The 19,702-nt window shown below is 37.8% G+C and overlaps 1 protein-coding gene across 11 annotated transcripts in view; it reads right to left on the bottom strand.

Moving 5' to 3' along the window:
* Positions 1-6,437, bottom strand: part of vav2 (vav 2 guanine nucleotide exchange factor) — a 420,418-nt gene extending 413,981 nt beyond the window's left edge. For 7 of the 11 annotated variants that reach the window (XM_030149393.1, XM_030149398.1, XM_030149402.1 and 4 more), the window contains exon 1: positions 5,122-6,437. In XM_030149393.1, coding sequence (XP_030005253.1) covers positions 5,122-5,325 — 204 coding nt within the window. In that variant the 5' untranslated portion in view covers positions 5,326-6,437. The remainder of the gene's footprint in view (positions 1-5,121) is intronic. The other 4 variants (XM_030149394.1, XM_030149401.1, XM_030149395.1 and 1 more) reach the window with 1 other exon arrangement.
* Between the last annotated feature and the right edge of the window lie 13,265 nt (positions 6,438-19,702).

Below are 19,702 nucleotides of genomic sequence, written 5' to 3'. Positions count from 1 at the left end.
TAAAAATCAAGGCATCAAAGCGTAAACAAACACTAAAGTCTCAAGATGCATGTGAACACTTGATTGGAAATTCAAGTGATGTTCATAACAGGAAAAAAAAATACTATCTGGGTTTAACTAACCAAAGAGTCCAGCTCCTTCCATTGGATTAATATGTTTCTGCTATGATAAATTCTTTAACCCTTTAACTGATGCAGTGAGTAACATCAGTTTGTAGAGGTCACACAGACCTTTTTCCATTGGACTGTGTTTCAATGGAAAAAGTTCATGTGTGTAGTAGACTGACCCTGTTCCAGAGTGATGGATGTATCAGTATGAGAAGACAGGTGGATGAAGCCATTACCCATCATGCCTAGTGCATATAGTATAAGCCTGTGGGGGCAGTGTAATGATCTGGGGTTGCCTCAGTTGGTCAGATCTAGATTCAGCAACGTTCTGTGTCCATCTGAGCCATGAGTGGGTCGTCCAATAACCAAAGGGTTAGCGGTTCGAATCCCGCTCTGTCCTAGTCAGTCCGTTGTGTCCTTGGGCAAGACACTTCACCCTCCCTGCCTCCAGTGCCACCCACACTGGTGTATGAATGTTCGGTGGTGGTCGGAGGGGCAGTAGGCGCAAATTGACAGCCATGCTTCTGTCAGTCTGCCCAGGGCAACTGTGGCTACAAATGCAGTTTACCACCACCAGAGGGAGAATGTGAGAGCGAATGAATAATGGGTCAATAATGTAAAGCGCTTTGGGTGTCTAGAAAAGTGCTATATAAATCCAATCCATTATTATTATTATTATTATTATTATTATTATTATTATTATTATTATTATTATTATTAAAAAATGAGGCCAGGTCTGAACATTTTCACACATGGATTGGCCTCCACAGAGTCAAGACCTGGACACCACTGAGAACATTATGAAATTTTATAAGATCTGGTCTCAAATTAATGCAACTGTGTATGGAAATAAATGTTAGGACATTTGTAGTGACATTGCATAGGCATTGTGTGGCATAATCAAAGCTAAAGTATTTCCAACACTATGCTTGGCTATTTTCTGTTTTGGCTGGATAGTGTAATAGACATAAATGTTGCCATTGTTGCTTTGCCGCCTAAGGCTAATTTTCACCTGTAATTACTGTATTGTTTTGTTTTTACACCAAAAGTACCTTCCAGTAATAGACAGATGAACTCAGAGTCAATCAGAACAATGATTTTCCTTTGGGCTTTGTTCCCTAAAGGCCAGTAATAATACCCTAGAAAACACACAATGCCAAAATTTCAAAGCATTATTCTGGTTAGGGTGTGTTAACAGCAGCAAGTGAATAGAATTAGTGGGTCAACTTAATAGGCAAATTACATCTGTTTATCTGAACATTGCACTTTCACCAAAAGCACTGTTTAACCAGTGCAGATCACGCTGCTTTCTGACCACATTTTAACACCTACTTCAAACATATTTAGAATTGAATGATTAACACCGAGACATGTTCAGAGACAAAACTCAATTCTGAAAAGTATCAATCATCGGTGGAGCCGCTGACGGGAAGAGGAATTTGGTCCAAAGCAAATAATTTCCGTGCTCTGCTTCAGCTCCTCTTCATTTGGCTAAGCCACTGTGCCTCTGTGTGTTCAGAGTGTTAAAGCGTTCTGACCTTTTCCTTATCATAAATCACACACTGCTGTTCTGCTGCCAGGATTTTGTTTAACCCAATTTGTCACCGAGGACACCCCTTCCACCCTCTCTGCAGATCCACATATAGTGGGACTGGGAGCATGGGGATTAGTGGGCGGATCAAAGCATGCCATCCAGACCTCTCTCGTCTTGTAATCATGGAAGTCAGTAGCTTCTGTCGCTGATAAGTCGAGCCTACTGGTGTTTACTGGAAACTCAACTTACTCCAACCTTTAATCTGTTATTTTTCTTATTAAATGGTTAGTTTGTGGAATGCCAGAAACTGTAGGAATCCGTGAATATTTACAGGAAATCGCCAGCTAACAACAGAACAAGACTAAACAGTAGACGGACAGAGCACGCACACATTAATATGACAGAAACAGGTCGCGGAAGGTGTGCCAAGAATATCAGACAAATGTCCTGTCAGCGGACAATCACTCCGGGATGATAGCCACTTCAGCCTGGGCAAGCACGACATGAAGAATAACCGAGAACATTCTGCAAAAGTCTAACAGCATGCCACTTCCCAGACGCCTCGCCATGATGGAGGCTCGCAGCAGACAGTCGTATTTCAGCGCAGACCGAGGGGTGATTAAAAATAACAGAAGTGCTCACCACAGTGAACTCATATTCTGTTGCTGTGGTCATGTCAACTTCCTGTGGCACCAACTACTTCCTCGTATTGGCTTTGGAAACACGAGTCATGAATCGTCGAGAGCAGAGAGACCTCTGAGAACAACGATCCAAACCTGTACTCGCATCATCATGAGGACGTACACTGTCAGTCTAATTATACAAGGAGAACTGTTTGAGTTCCTGTTCACACAACATGCAAACTGCTCTTTCTAGACGACTCTGCCCAGTTTCTGCGGGTTTCAGCAACTTAAGACCACTTTAAAGCCATTATGAAAGAAACTTAAGACCTATTTGTCACATTGGAGTTATCTTTGGTTCCAGGAGGGAATGAAGAACAATAGTAGGTGATGACAGATGTTTGCAAGGGGACTCGTATAAGGTTCTGCTTTTCAACACTAAGTGCCTAACTCTTGTGTTTTCTTACCCAAAGACTGAGTTTCAGATTTCTAATCGACATGCTTTGACCAAATGCTAAAACTAATCCATCTTTACAGACCAATTAAATCACATTTCACACATGTTAAGGCCGGTCATTTGCAGCGTGGTCAAGGTTTTGAAGTTGATAGTTTCCAAGTTGTACCAGTGGTTTTCTGTTGCATTTTGTTCTATATTATGCAGGTTTCCTCCATTATCAAAAAAATATAAATAAGATTAGTCTAATAAGTCCAGATTTTGATTTCTTTGTGAAAAATTGCTAGAAAATACCTACACTTATAGCATATAGTTTTACAGAAACAGAATTCTGGAACCAAACATTGTCTCTGGTTCATGCACCCCAAAAACAAACAAAAAAAGACAAAGAAAATAAAACTATAATAAAAATGTAGATTTTTTTTTTTTTTTTTTTTTTTTAACACATATCGTGTAGCTCTAACATGTATGCTGGGTTATTGTTCCTATCAGTGCCCTTGACCAAGGTACTGATATAGACCTGGAGTTGCTCCTTGTATTTGTACTGGAATGGGTTACATGCAGAGGTTCAATTTCCCATAAGGAACAATAAAGATGAACACCTGCAAAACACGTTTGCTAACTGATGTGACCTAAAGCAAACATTTTTCTTCAGTTCTTTAAATCTATAATGGACTTGTATGCCTGCCTATTACATCAACAAACATGTCATCAGTAACTAATCCAACTATTGAAACTAAATAATATATAGATATATCTCATTCAGCCATATTTATAGGCACATGATCAACATGATTAACAACCCATGATGATGATGATGATGATGATGATCATGAAGACCATTTCAACAAAACAAGTAGCCAATGGTATGAGTAAGGACTTTAACTTTTACATCACTGTTTCTAATTTGCTTCAGGCAGTTGTATTTTTACACTATGTACTTTGTGAACACTGATGATCGATTTTGTTTTGCAACTGTAGCTTTTGCCCTTTAGTTGTACTGGTGTGAATATGTTCAATATGCTGTTTCATCCATTACAGCACAGGTGTCAAACATGTGGCCCGGGGGTCAAATCTGGCCCGCCAAAGGGTTCAATCTGGCCCCTTGGATGAATTTGTGAAATGCAAAAATTATACTAAAGATATTGACAATCAAAGACGTTAAAATCATTTTAGGTCATTTCAATCTAAAAATGATCAGACCAGTAAAATTCTATCATAATAACCTATAAATAATCAAAACTGTAAATTTTTCTCTTTGCTTTAGTGTAAAAAAAGTAAAATTACACAAATGTTTACATCTACAGACTATCCTTTTATAAAAAATTTTTTTAAAAAAAGTGAATAACCTGAAATTTCTTAAGAGAGGTATGTAGAATTTTAATAATATTCAGCCTGTTATTTAATGTTTTAGATCCAAGTTGTGATTCACATGTATAAATGATTAACTAAGGCATAATATTATTAACATTGCACTTATTTTACTTAAGAATGTTGAGGTTGTTCATGTTAAGTTTGAGTACAATTCCTAGATGTAAGCATTTTCATTACGGAATTTTACTTTTTTCACTCAAAAATTATTATTCTATTATTTCTATTATTTTACTAGTCTGGCTCACTTTATATCATATTAGGCAGTATGTGGCCCCTGAACTAAAATGAGTTTGACACCCCTGCTCTACATTTTCCATTCTGACACATCTCATGGTTCTAAAAGACTCTAATCAGCTTTGCTTAAGATTACACTAAGAAAGCAATGAACTCAATGGATTCTGTCAGCAGCTTAAGATCAATAAACTGAAAAGCTCATCAAGTGCAACACCAAGTTAAACATCGAAAACACCTCAGAGTGTTCTTGAACTGATGTAGTGTTGAGAGTATACTACCAGTTTCTGTTTCAGTGATCCAAGATAGATCAACAAACAAGACAATACTGTTCAGCAGACAAAACCAGCCTTTAAATGATGCTTCTGACTGGGATTTATCTTTGTGGTGAACTATAAAAACAATCACAATGTGTTACAACATCCGCCCTGTATCATCACTTCTACTAAAGTGCTTCATTATCACAGACAGACTGTGCACTGGGCTGTGGCCAACAACAAGGGCTTGTAGTGACAGGTTTCAGGTTCAAATCTCCGGACTCAACATAGAGCACATGAGACAGGAATGTTGCACAATAGCTTTCAGTATTTCAATGCAATTTGAGGAACACCAGTGCTTCTGCTAGTATTCCCCCAGGTGTGAATGAAATACATGGAGGATCAGAGCCATGCATGAAAGAGTGCGCGCACACACACACACACACACACACACACACACAGACATGGCCTGGGGGGGGTGGTGGTGGTGGAAGTCCCAACACCATCATGTGCTGGGGTTCAGCTTGCATCAAGGTTGGCTCACCTGTGACATCTGAGGTCTGAAATTGATCTCCTTCAGGTCCACTGATCCTGGTGAGAGGTTGTGCAACATCTGGCACAAGAGGACCCCGTCTCGCAGGGCCTGTGCCAAGTCGAACACGGCCGCAGAGGGCCACACGACCCGGTGGTTGGGGGGCAAGACCTTACAGTCTATCAACCACCGCCCGCATTGTCTCCACTCCTCCATGTCTGCTGTGGAGCGTGTTTTCCCCACAAACACACACACACACCAGTCACAAACAAATCCACTAACTGGTTGAAGGGGAAGGTGGACGCGGTGGCTCAGAGCGCACAGCCAGGCACTAAGGTGGGTCCGATCCCTGCGCAGGACCACTCAGTCATTCACTAACAAGTCAATAAAAGCGCAATGTCACAACTTTAGGTTAATCTCAGTAGGTCACTGCTTTATTGCCAGGTTCCAGACGCATGTCAGGTCTCCAAGTGGAGGTTTGAAAGAGGACTGAAATAACCAGAAATTCACAAATCCACTTCAGCATGAAAAACAGACGCGTCCTAGGGGGCTTTTCTCCTCTTCATTCTTAAAAAACTTTTCTTTGCATATCCAATCCAGAAGGCGTAAGGAAACGGTTACAATAGTGGCGGATAAGACAGCTGGATGCAGCGGTCTGTCATGAATCCGGCTCAGCAGTGTCTCACATTTCAGCGCCTGCTTGAACCAAACAGCACAACCGGAGTCCACAATGTGCGCAAAAACAGCCTTCAGACTCTGTTAAGTTGTAGAGACCGGAGTCACCAAACCCTCCTGCATTTGGTGTCCTCAGCCGTTAAATCATTAACTTCCAGTAATTTCCAAAGCCAAAAAAAAAAAAAAGCACAAGGAACAGCAGAAATTTCACCCAGTAGGTTTTACTATAACGCCGAGCTCATCCTCTTTCCATAACACAATCTAAACATCGCTTTCCGGGAGCGGAAACATGCCCACGGAGAAAAAAAAAAAAAAAGACAGAAACGTGTTTATCCGGTGATCGGTACTTTGTTCCGCGCGTTCTTTCACGTCCAAAAAGCGCGACCCGTGCGCAGGCTTCCAGCTTTGATTTTCTGTGATTTGTGCCTCCCTTCCGTTCGTGTCCTCTCTCCGTCTCTCCCTCTCCTTGTTTCCCTTCTCGGACGGAGATGTTTAGCGGTCCCAAGTCCCGACCCCAGCTGCGTAAAAGCTCAGCCCCACGCGTCCCGGTTTTTACGCAGAGGACGCGGAACCAGAACGCACACACGCCGATGAACTCGTGCAAAGGTGCAACTTGGAACGCGTGTCCATACTTTGGTGAAGTAGCTCCATACTCCAGGATTGTGAGTTTCAGGGGATATTTTTGAAGTGGGAGTTGTGGAAGCGCCCTCTGATGGATGAAGTGGGATGCGCACTCCGCGGACCACAAACAACGGAATTAAAGGGATATTTCAACCCAAAATGCAATTCAGTTCATTTTCTCACAATGAGTTGCAGTGTGATACATGCATTATGTTCAAACAAATGGGCAAAAAGTTCATCTCAGCAACACACACCCCCCTCTCAAATCTTATTGTGGAGCTGGCTGGTGTTCTTTGGTAAAGCGTAGTTCAGTTATTGGACCATTTTCTGGTCATATTATGGAGAAGCACCAGTGAAATTTATCACTTTAATGCTTCTCGGGAACCGTACCCACAGGTTCTGTTTTATTTTTCCACAGGGTACAGTTTTTCTGCAGTGAAATAGCTGTGGAAAGGGATAAACTAAACAAAAAAGTAATGTAATACAATAAAACATACCAGATATATATCTTAAATATTCCATGGCATAGTAGGATTATGTGTATTAGGACATTCAGAGGTGAAAAGTGGTGAAATTACATTTTAAAAAACAAATATTGTACTATTTATCCTACTCTATTTATAAAAAGTAACTTTAGCTCTTCACAATTTTAATATAAAATAATAATAATAATAATAATAATAATAATCAGCTAAAGCATTTTGACTGTATTACAGATGACCACAAAAGCAAAATTAGGTCAACATATTCAATTATTATTAGTCATAATTAAGTATTATTCTGAAACAGCACCTTAATTTTAGTATTTTGGTGCAAATATGTCAGTACATATTGATTATTAGATAATATGCATTTCCAAAACCCCATAATGCTTATTTGTCATATTTTTGTCTTATTTTCGTCTGTGTCTAAAATCACTTACTCCACTATACAGTCCACATTTTAGACTGGTATCATCTCACAATACCCCACATTGCTTTCTCTTAACAATCCCACAATGCAATGCGTGACATTTTGCAGATATGTACACCCCTGCTGTGTGATCCAACAGATGTTGTTTATGATGTGTGTGTAAAATCTCTGTTTGCTTGTACTACTGAGTTAGTGAATGAATGAGTGAATAAGGGTGTGGTTTCGACCAAGGTTCTAATAGTTTTGGATTTTTCATTATACATTAGTTTTATTTAGTTTGGACTTTTTTTTCTCTAATTCAGTTAGTTTTCATTTGTTTTTACAGCAGGTTTGCTAGGTTGTATTAGTTTTCATTTTTTTCTAAATGCTTAGTTTTAGTTTAGTTTTAGTATTAATTTTAGTTTTGTCATATATTTTCTCTTCTTCTCCGTCATATTCAAATAAATCCCAGACAGGACTCTGCTGCTTTCTCCCAACTTTAGTCTCCATGTTTCCAGGTAGAGAGAGGACCAGAAGAAGACTGGAAATCACAAGTGACCACAAGTGACGGACCATGAAGTGTCGTATGGTGCCACTAGATAAAATTGCTAGAGCGAAATAAATTGCTTTCGTAAACAAAGGGAATTTTATCCATAATTTTTATATGTTTTAGTTAGTTTTGTAAGCACACAAATACAGCATCAGTTAGTTATCGCTTTTTTTCTTCTAATTATAGTTTTTATTTATTTCAGTTAAAGAAAATGTTTTTTCACTTCTAGTTTTTGTCATTTCGTTAGTTTTTGTTAACGATAACCTTGGTTTCGACATGACATCGCTCTCTGTGTTGTTCATGATTGGTTTTTAGATAGATAGATAGATAGATAGATAGATAGATAGATAGATAGATAGATAGATAGATAGATAGATAGATAGATAGATAGATAGATAGATAGATAGATAGATAGATGTACATTATTTATCCCAAACTGGGAAATTACAGATTTTCACCTGTTAGGGCGGGGCTACTCACCTGCATTCATTCTAATTGGTTGGTCAGCTCACTGATCAAAACCCCTGTGTGCATGGAAGTAGGCCGCCCCTTTAAAAAAAAAAAAAAAAAAAAAACACTATTCATTCAAATTTATGAATGAATTGAATGCACCATAATAATTAAGATAAACTGATTTATTTTAATAAGCCCTAAGACACACATTCCCTATGCATCCCTCAGAGAGCTCAGCACAATCTTACTAAAATCCAGAAAAATTGTGTTGGTATGATCATTTCCCCTTATTTTTTCAGGGTGTAGGTACTCTTTGGCCTCTGTCCGTCTGCCCCAGGGCAGCTGGGGCTACACAATGTAGTTTACCACCAGCAGAGTGTGAATGTGTGTGAGTGAATGAATAATGGATCCAATGTACACGCTTTGAGTGTGCGTTAATAGAAAAGCACTATATAAATCTAATCCATTATGCCCTTTGGGTCTCTGCATTTTCCCAGGTGCACAAATGGGCCAACAAATGCATTTTTCAATATAAATACAGTTCTGTGTAAAAATCCTGGTCCAACATTAGGTTTGTTGGTTTAGTAAAGTTCTGATATCTACACATATGCATTGTCAGTCTCTGTATTTAGATCCAATCTCTGTGAAGTATGTACTGCAGTAAAAATAAAAGTATCAGGGAAAAAAACAGCTTCTATAAACCAAAGTGGTCGTATTTAGTGTGACCTCCCTTTGCACTTAACATGTCTTTAACCCTTTTGTTCAGAGAATATGACATTTATGGCAGTAATTTGCTGATGTTTTATACCAGGTTTCATTCAACATGTCAGATGTTTGTGTTGCTCCTTGTCATGGGGTCAGAGGTCACACTAAATTGTAACTTTAACATTTACAGCACATTTAGTTCCATTGTTTTGTGTGTCTTTTGAGTCTGTGCACACATGATGTGCATTTTCTTGTTGCATATTGAAGAAAAGAAAATGACAAATGAATACATAGGCAGGTATTGACCTTGAAAACACAACAAAGCTAGAGGTGGCCAAAGACATGTGCACAGGACTGTATATGTACTAAGATGCCTTTTGTTCAGACGTTATAAGATTCATGGCAGTAATTTTCTAATGTGTTGTACCTGGTTTCATTTAGAGCCCATTCAGTTCAGTTTTTGTGTGTCTTTTAAAGTTGTGGACATATTTCCTGTATTTGAGATACAAATATGTATGCTGATTTCAACCATGCAAAAACAACAAACCTAGAGAGGCTTTTGCATAGTACTCACATAATTTTAGGATAAGTGTTCTCACCATATGTATGTGCAAAATTAGGAAAAGCTAAGGTAGATTAACCCTTTCATGCACAGTGGTCACTCCAGTGGACAGTTCTTCTCCAGCTGTTCTCTTGTTTATTCATGGGTTTTGTTGTTTTAGTTCCATATCAGTCAATACAATGGACACTTATGCATCATCTCAAACACTGCAATTCATACAATTACTGTAACTTTGCTGTTCTTGATGAACCTGATCTGCAGTAATAAGTTTTAGTTTAAATCAATTGCTAATTGTTCTTAGACTATAAAAGTTTTCTGAAACAAAAAGTTGTTGTTTTTTTTTTTTTGGGGGGGGGGGGGGGGGGGTTTGCATATTCTCCTGAGACCCAGCAATGCATTTTGTCCTCTATAGGGGACAAAAGTTTGACAGTTTAACTTAAATGCTGTATATTGCAAAGAACATTCCATTTAAAAAAAAATGTATCTGAAAAAACTTGCATTATGCAGATTCCAATCAAGACAATTTTTTAGTGCAAAAAAGCTAAACTTGTCAATTTCCTGGGTCTGAGGAGGATATTATCTTATGAAATGAGTAATAACTAGTATTTGAGTAGGATAAAATGTGAGAAAACATCAGATTAGCTGCATTAAAAATGTTTTTGTTTCATAGTTTTCACACAGTATACCAGTTTCTGATGATGAGTTTTAAATACATGTTTCTTTGAGTCAAAAATTAAACACATGGTGTCCAGCTGAGTGGACATTTGTGTAGCTCCACGAAAAATAGATTTATTAAAAAAAAATTTCAATTGCATTGTTTTTTTCATGCCTAAAGAGGAATAAAAACACTCAAGAAAAAAAATATTGACTAAGGTTCTCATAATTCATGCATGAAAGGGTTAAAAAAAAAACTCTGTTAGCAACAGTTGATAAATGCAAACATCAGATCTGAGAAAAGTCATTCAGTTTTTAAATGAGTGCTGCATTAAAGCTTTACGATGGCAGGAAAGCCTTATTCTATTCATTTCCTCTTTTCTGTCATATAATCCTCTGGGTTTAATTACATCTAGTTCCTCATTTTGACTTTGGCCCTTTCCCTTTTCTCTCCCAGTGTGAGTCCGTGTTAACAGAATCTTCACAACTGGTCAATTAATCACCTAATTGTCACTTACTAATCAATACACCACCTGTTCTTGTTAAAGCCTCTTTGTCGTGCATCATTACTTTCCAAACTCAGTCACTGTCATCCCCTTCCACTTCCAGATTTCCACTGGGACACAAACACATTTGGCTAATTTCAGCTGATTTCAGTTCCGTTTTATTAGTCATATGTAGGTTAATACACATCAGCGGAACAATGAAATGTACGATAGGAGAAAAACAGGTCAGCTCAGTATTGAGAGCACTAATCATAAAAAAATAGGATATGATGGGATAATATAGATTCATTTAAAATGCTATGTACATATATGAAAATCAGGATTTAATAACAGTAATTTATTTCCAGGCATAAACCAGAGAAACACAGAAAAGTCTGTTTTTTCTCTCTCTCTCTCTCTCTCTCTCTCTGTGGACCCATATTTCCAAAGCACTTTAATCATCTGTATGTTCTTCCATAAAGCTGAATGCACATTTTTACAACCCAATCAAAAACACACTCATATAATGCAAATGGGATGGCGCCAAGAACTGTGGGATAAAATGAGGTTGTTAACTAAGCAAATACAGTGTCGGCTGCTGTTTTCAGATTAGTGACTCCATGGATTAAGACCTCTCTGATATGTTTCAGATGTGGTGAAGTTCTGTCACTAAAATGATTCTATGTAGTATTGATTTTCCAAACTCTCAGCAGTAGGGAGAAGTCTGGTACCAGAACACACTTAGGAACAGAACCACCAACAAATGAACGTATAAACAATGTCCACAGACTCTATCAGTCATTGAATAAAGTAAAAAGCTCATTGTTTCCACACATCTGTATTATGGTATCATCAAGTTTTCTTCTTCAAACTAGAACTCATAGATGTTTATTTTAATAATTCGTTAGCCTCATAGCCTAATTGCTTTAATCACATTTTTGGCCAAATTGTGATATCTGCATAAAATGAATCAGCAGTGCAAGGAGAGTAAAGTTACACAGATATCACAGTTTAGCCAAAAATATGACCTAGACAATTATGCTATAAGGCTAACAAATTGCTCAAAATAACACTGTGTCTTATAATATTCATGTGCTACATCAGCTGATAGTTTACATTATAGCTCTGTTAGCTTAGCTCTGTTTTTAGACTGAAAACAGCCACAGTAAAACCACTAATCACCTCTGTTTTCTGTACGTTTGTGTTGTCAGTAGCTGAGCTAAAGATTTGTTTGGAATTGAACAAACAAGGTCAGAACTGTCACAGTTTAGTCTGAACCATGGATCAACAAATGGTAACTTAGCAAAGAAAATAAAATCATAACATCCCATAATAACGTTATACCTTCATAAGCCTCATAATCAAACTCATCTGTGTAGATGAAATGCTGACATTTCAGCATTAAATTTCATTATTTTCATTTAGAGCTGTGTCCAGTGGAGAACACAACAGCTTCTTCTTCTTCTTTTTTTTTTTGTTTTTTTGTTTAATTTACTTTGTGTTTAATTTTTGAGAAAAACATAACACAAATACTTACACTAACAAACCAATACAGAACAAACGAACAATGGGCGGGGTGGGGGGGGGGGGGGGGGGGGGGGGGGCGGGGAGTCCAGCCTTAGAGCAGCATCTAGTTTACGTATACATACATCACACACATGCATCAATATACTTGCATAACCTTTTTTTTTTCCTTTACAGTAAAGTTTGAGGATCCTTTGAAATTATACAAAGTGCGGTCTCACAGTTACAATATAAGTGAGCCACTTTGACCAATTTTCAGTCAAAATATCAGTTTTACATCTTAAATTAAATGTGATTTTCTCCATGACACATATATTGTACACTACATCAGCCCAGTCATTTATAGTGGGTATGTCTCTTTTCAGCCGTTTTCCAGTCAGTCTTCTTACTTGCCACTAAGAGTAATCTCAATAACCATTTATCACTCTTACTGAGTTCTTCTAAATTGTTGAGATACATGGTCTTAAAGTCAAAACAAATTTTAAACTTAAGAACTGCCTCCAAGAGGCCATGGACACATCTCCAAAATGGAGGAACAATCCCAGAAGATATGGAAGTGGTTTGCCACTGTACTTCCACAGGACCTCCAAAACACAGACTGGTCAGAGTACTTAGCTTTCTGTGCTGGGGTACAAAAGAATCGAGTCAAGTTCTTCCAGCTGTATTCCCTCCAGGAGGGGGAGCTTGTTGTTGTCCATTGTTGTCTACAGATTCTGTCCCATTCGTCCATTGTTATCGTGAGGTTGCCCTCTGATTCCCATCTCGTTTTAATGTCCAGAGTATGGTCTCCCTTTATATTCTGGAGAGCTTGGTATAGTCTAGAAATTATCTTTTGGTAGGTAACGGCTTTTAATTTTATCACTATTATTTCTGATTCTAAAAGTTGTTTCTTAATGGTTCTCATCCCTTCTGGTCATTTTCTGATGCTTTGCTCAAAGGCCCCTTGATGTTAGTTTTATGGCAGAGTGACTCACTACTGCCTCTAGTGGTCACATAAATCCCCTGGCCCATCGCTGTAAATAAATCCACTTCATATTTCTATAATCTATATATAAACAGGGAGCAGGTCTTTTTTGACCCTGGATGTTTGGAGCATGAGACAGTTCTCACCCAGCCTGGATATTTCAAACCCTGGGATAAAGACTTTTTGGGCCAGACATAGTGCACTGATATACATGTAAATACAAGAAATATGCAGATGTGTACAACGGAGAAGACGTTTCAGACTAGATTTAGTGTATCATGATTGAAATCCAACCTCAATTTGTTGATAAGAGGAATAGTTTCATTAGTTTGTTCCCCAATAACTTTGAAAGTAGTATTGCTTGGTAGATGTCATTTGCGATGTAGATCTCATGATCTTGAAATGAATATAATTTATCTTATACATATTTATATTCATTCATTCATTCATTTTCTGAACTCGCTTTATCCTCACTAGGGTCACAGGGGTCACTGGAGCCTATCCCAGCTACATAGGGGCGAAGGCAGGGTACACCCTGGACAAGTAGCCAGTTCATCGCAGGGCTGAACATATAGAGACAAACGATCACTCTCACATTCACACCTATGGACAATTTAGATTAACCAATTAACCTATCAGTGCATGTCTTTGGATGGTGGGAGGAAGCCGGAGTACCCGGAGAAAACCCACGCAGACATGGAGAGAACATGCAAACTCCACACAGAAAGGTCCCTCCCCCCGTCGACTGGTGTTGGAATTGAACCCAGGACCTTCTTGCTGTGAGGCACGAGTGCTAACCACTGCACCACCATGTCGCCGTACATATTTATATTCTTCTAAACTAATTAATGTAAACATGAATGTACTGGGGGGGGCAGGTGGGTTTGAAATCTACTATGCCAGTGGTTCCCAACCTTTATTGGCTCGTGACCTCATTTTAACATCACAAATTTCTGGCGACCCCAGACATTCAAAACGGAGACTTTTTTTTTTTTTTTTTTTCTAAAATTCATTTGTTTTTGATCATGTAATATTTTGCTATACTATGTTGCAAATAAACCTGAATTTTAAACCGGCCACAATGAACATTTGAAAGATAAACAGTACCACAGTGCTTCAGTTTCAGCTTCAGAGTTTGTCATGTCCGTTATGTATTGTGATTGTCTCTCAACTAATTTTTTTTTTTTTTTTTTTTATCAGTTACTAGAAATTTCAGGCGATCCCACGTGGGGTCCCAACCCCAAGGTTGAAAAACACTGCGCTATGCCATGAATGAAACATCAAAATCACTGTAAAATTGTATAGCTGAGTGACAGAGTTTTGGGGGGAGGTCTTACAGAGATTACCCCTTGCCCCCCTCACCAGATGATAAGAAACCGTGCTAATTATGCCCAGTAAGCTTGCGAGGCAAAACATCTTGACTCCAGGTATGAATTGGAGGAGGCAAAACACCTGGCAACCTTATAAACGTCTTTGGTTTAACTTCAGAGCTCTTTATCTCCAATGATCATTTTAGATTATTTTTTAATATCTTCGAGTAGAAATACCACATATAGCCCCTTCAATCACATTTTCAGACCTGAATGGACTTCGTTTTATTGTCTGCAGACGGTTTAACCATCTGAGGCACACAGACTCTCCTGTAACATACATTATGGGGATTAGGAGATTTCACCCAAGGCGGTTTACCTGGTCATGCAATCACTTGTGTGACATTAATGCACTTTCAATGGGCCTGACTAGAATGTGTATGAGGTCATACATGAGATGGACCAACACTAAGAACACATACAAGTATTTATTATCAAATACCGAGACAATATTCTGTTCCAGCCATTTAAAGTATGAAATTATATGTGCAAAAGAACCCATGGATTAGAATTAGTCTGTACTATTTCTCACAGGTAGGGTTTTCTCTTATTCCAACATTCTGTTCCTCTGTGATAAGTGTATGGAAAACACTTAGCATTAATAACTCCATTTGCCAATTACATGGGAATGACATGCTCTTTAAGGTAACATTACATCACATAATGCACATTTTTTACATGTTTACCTCTCCTTTTATTTCCGTGTGTGGCCTGGGCCTTTGCTCTCATGTCTGCATTAACAACAAAGCACATTAAAAATGAATGAAACACCTAATGTTCTATACAGGTTATGAAAATGAAAGGATCTCCTGAGCCGCTACACAGCATTATACTACAATAAGGTAAGTCATCTAGAAAGTGCTTACTGGCAAATGTTATTGTTGCTCATAGGTGTAAAGTAAGTGGGCTGTCTCAGCTTGTAATGCATTCATGCACACCGAACAAGATATAGAATAGAATAGAACAGAATAGAATAGAACTAACCTTAACCCTTTCATGCATGAATTACGAGAACCTTACTCGAGTTTTTTTTTTTTTTCATGAGTGTTTTTATTCCTCTTTAGGTATGAACCTATTTTTCATGGAGTTACAAAAATGTCCACTCAGCTGGACACCATACATTTAGTTTTTGAAGCAAAGAAACATGTATTTAAAACCCATCATCAGAAACTGATATACTGTGTGAAAACTATGAAATAAAAACATTTTTCATGCAGCTAATCTAATGTTTTCTCACATTTTAACATACTCCAATGCTAGTTCTTACTCACTTCATGGAGATAATATGAAAAAAACCAAACCTTTTTGATTAAGAAAACTGTTAATTACAGTAAATAATTAGCAATTGATTTACACTGAAACATAGTACTGCAGATCAGGTTTATCTAGAACAGCAAAGTTACAGTAATGGTATGAATGTCAGTGTATGGGATTGGTGCATAAGCATCCACTGTGTTGGCTGATATGGAACTAAAACAAAAAAAAAACATGAATATACAAGAGAACAGCTGTAGAATAAATGTCCACTGGAGTGAACAGTATGCATGAAAGGGTTAAGGTGCAGTACAATAATAAAAAAAAAAAAAACATGTACAAGTATACTAATACATTAAGTAAAGAAAACTTCTGAAACCCTAAAAGGAAGACTGGCAGGTAAAAGACACATAACAGAGGCGGATCCAGAAAAAAATGGAACGGGGAGTTGGGGGCGGGGGGGGGCTGCAGAATACTGGTGGGGTAATAAAATGAATACAATTTAACTTCATTAATGTGACCACTTTTAGAACCAAGGAAAAGCGCTGGCTTCAATAAGGTTGTCCTCAGTTATGGCATTGAATTCCATTGCATTCCAAATAATCTCAAATAAGAAACAATAGGCTACAGTACAGGTATTGAATTACCGCGTACAATCACAGTAATTATTATAATGTAACATCTACTGATTATTATAAAAAATATTTAATAACACACAAAATTAATTGCATTAATTAATTAAAACAAAAAAACCCCCAGCAGATTTATAGAAACTATATTATATGTATAGATCATTTATAAATTATTGGGTGGCATGCAAATTTTACATGCGCACGGGCACACACACACACACACACACACACACACACACACACACACACACACACACACATACATTCCAATCCAGGATAATGAATTAAGAGAAAATGTTGCAGGAGGCATCAGAAAATAATTCGCTGTGATGTTAACTACAGTGAGCCTGGGGCCACACATGGGAATCCAGAATGGAAAACTAACAACCCTGGAGGATCCATACAAACCAATGCTTAGTGTTTCTATGGTAACAAAGGTCTTATTTATAGAGGAATTCTTAGCTCATCAATATAAATCTCCAAGTTTTATTATGATTTCTTTTATATAGAACACAGATTTACACAAAAAAGACCAACGGTTTTTCAGCGAGGGGCTAATTTTTTGGGGGAGATTTTGCATTTGCACCTCCTCACCTCATAACCATTACTGTATTGCACTAATGCTGCTCCTGTAAACTGACATGTAGACTTTATATTCTATTATAGTTAATTCTTTACACCACTTATTTATCCTATTCTTATTCTATTTTTACCTCTTTAAAAAAAAGCATGACATTTGACGAGGTGAGAGAGAAATGTTATCTGAATTCTTTGTACGTCCTCTGCATCTAGTGAATTGACAATAAAAAATCTTTGAATCTTTCAATCTTGAAAAAGTATCAGTCCTTCGTTATGATGGCGAACTACATCACATCACTGTTTTGCCAGTTTTGTGTGAGAAAGAGCGGTAAAACTAAAGACAATGAACCAGGAGATAATGAGTACAACAACACTATCAAGATAGCAAGTGTCTCAATGTTAACATCATGTGAATCAGTTTGTACTGAATATTTTAACAATGCACACCGACAGAAAACCCGAAGGAACATAGAACAATTGGACCAGTTTCACTCATTGTTATCATTCTGTGTTTTAGATTAGTCAGGGACTCTCCAGTGTTAAACAAAGTGGAAACCTTTCCCTGTTTCTGATCCCTCTTGTCCATTTGTTCCAGTTTTTTGGAGTTGAGCCTTTATCCGTGCACCACCACTCCTGAATATCAGTGCATTATTTTTTGCAGAATCCTGTTGACTAACACACAAGTAAATAAATAAGGATTTCCTTTGCCCATGTAATTATAACAGATTAGCGGTGAGGATGATTTCAGATCATCAAAGACATGACCTGGACTGGAATCTCACTGGCAACGGTGAAGTAAAACTCCTCTGATGTCTTTAATGTTGGGAAATATGAAAATGTCAGAGCCAGGAGAAAGGCTTTAGATAATGTCTTTTGCACAATGCATTCTATGATGCACAAATGGTATTTGAGTTTGGCTGGTGGAGCCATGAGATCACTTAACCTTTAAAGACCTTTGAGCAGCCCCATCAGCCTAAAATATGCCATATAAATCTTTAAACATGTCTTTCCTGGGGGAATGGTGTTGACTTGTCAGAACCACGCTCAAAATGCAACTAACGGGAGCATTTGTTACGAGTTTGGATGAATGGTGTTGAAACAACATGCATGTTCAGGTCCTCTGAAGAGACGGTAAGTGTTTCACAGGAAGTTTGCAGTGATCGGTAATGGCACAGTGTGGTTTAACTAATGAATGCTCAGTCATGTCAGTGTGGGTGGAAAACTGAAGCGCTGAAAGAAACGTGCACATTTCACGTCTAAACAGATAAACTGAAAGTCCAAGTATTTCAGTTGGGTTATTTATTTTATATGGACTTGGGTTCATAGGTGTTTATAGATACACATACATACGCATAAATATACTGTTTGCATAGGCAATGCATACTGATAATTACGGGTGTAAGAAAATATCGGTTCTGCAATATTTCGCAATATTTCATTTCACAATACTGTATCGATGTTAAAAAGTACTGTATCGATACTTTTAGGTATTTATTCAAATGCAGATATTGTGGAGGTTCATTTTCGGTTTTTTGTTTTTTCTTTTTTGTTTATATTTTATTTATTATTATTTAACACTCTTTTATTAAATAATGTTTGTTCATTTGTCAGGATTGAACTAAAATAATGTTCTGATGCTAGTTCTGAACTAATAGAATATGAACATTTGAACAGGATCTTAAACTGTAATGTTCGAAAGACAGAATTTCAGTTTGAACACAGGAACATTTTATGTTTATGTTTATGTTTATGTTTACGCATTTGGCAGACGCTTTTTTCCAAAGCGACTTACAGGGGATTTTGTGATATAACATTAGATCCTGTTGGGAGCAAATAAAAAAGGGTTTTGTATTTGTGCAAATTTCTGGTGTAATTCAATTTTTCAAGGAAATAATCATTTAAAAAAAAAAAAAAAAAACAAAGCAAAAAATTGCCTTTTAACAGTATCATGATATATTGTGATATATCGTATCGTGATCCCAGTATTGTGATTTGTATCGTATCGCCAGATTCTTGCCAATACAGAGCCCTACCAATAATATTGTTAATATCTTTCATAGATATACATACTGTCCTTTACTCTTTTTACTGTAAATTTGCATCTATTCTAATTTTGTCTATTTTTATTTATTTATTTATTTTTTATTCCAATCTTATGTTACTTTGTAAAATTGTAAAATTTCGATTCTATTTTTCTTATCTTATTTTTAGTTTTGTAATTTTCATTCATTCATTTTCTGAACCCGCTTTATCCTCACTAGGGTCATGTGGGTCGCTGGAGCCTATACCAGCTACTTATGGGTGAAGGCGGGGTACACCCTGGACATGTCACCAGTTCATCACAGGGCTGACATATAGAGACAAACAATCACACCTATGGGCAATTTAGATTAAAGGTGGGGTCCGAGATCTTAGAAAAACGGTTCGAGCAAGCAACATTTTGAAAATACTCAGTTCAAAAGTCCAAACCCCTTTCTTCAGACATCCCCCCGAAGCCACACCTCCAGAGTACTGGCACGCGCAATGCTTGTACCTGAGGGTTCACGAGTACTGCACAGCAACAGTTCGCCAGCTGAGGCTCCGGCTTCATCCCCGTACGGTCCCTACTCGGGTTCCGACGCTGGCTACGACCCCGACCCCAGCTGAGGCTCTGTCCCCGGCTTGGGCTCCGACG

This window comes from Sphaeramia orbicularis, chromosome 12 (genome assembly GCF_902148855.1).
Source record: "Sphaeramia orbicularis chromosome 12, fSphaOr1.1, whole genome shotgun sequence".
Lineage (NCBI taxonomy): Eukaryota > Metazoa > Chordata > Actinopteri > Kurtiformes > Apogonidae > Sphaeramia > Sphaeramia orbicularis.
The sequence above is the reverse complement of the archived record's forward strand: the minus strand, read 5'-3'. Positions and strand labels throughout refer to the sequence as shown.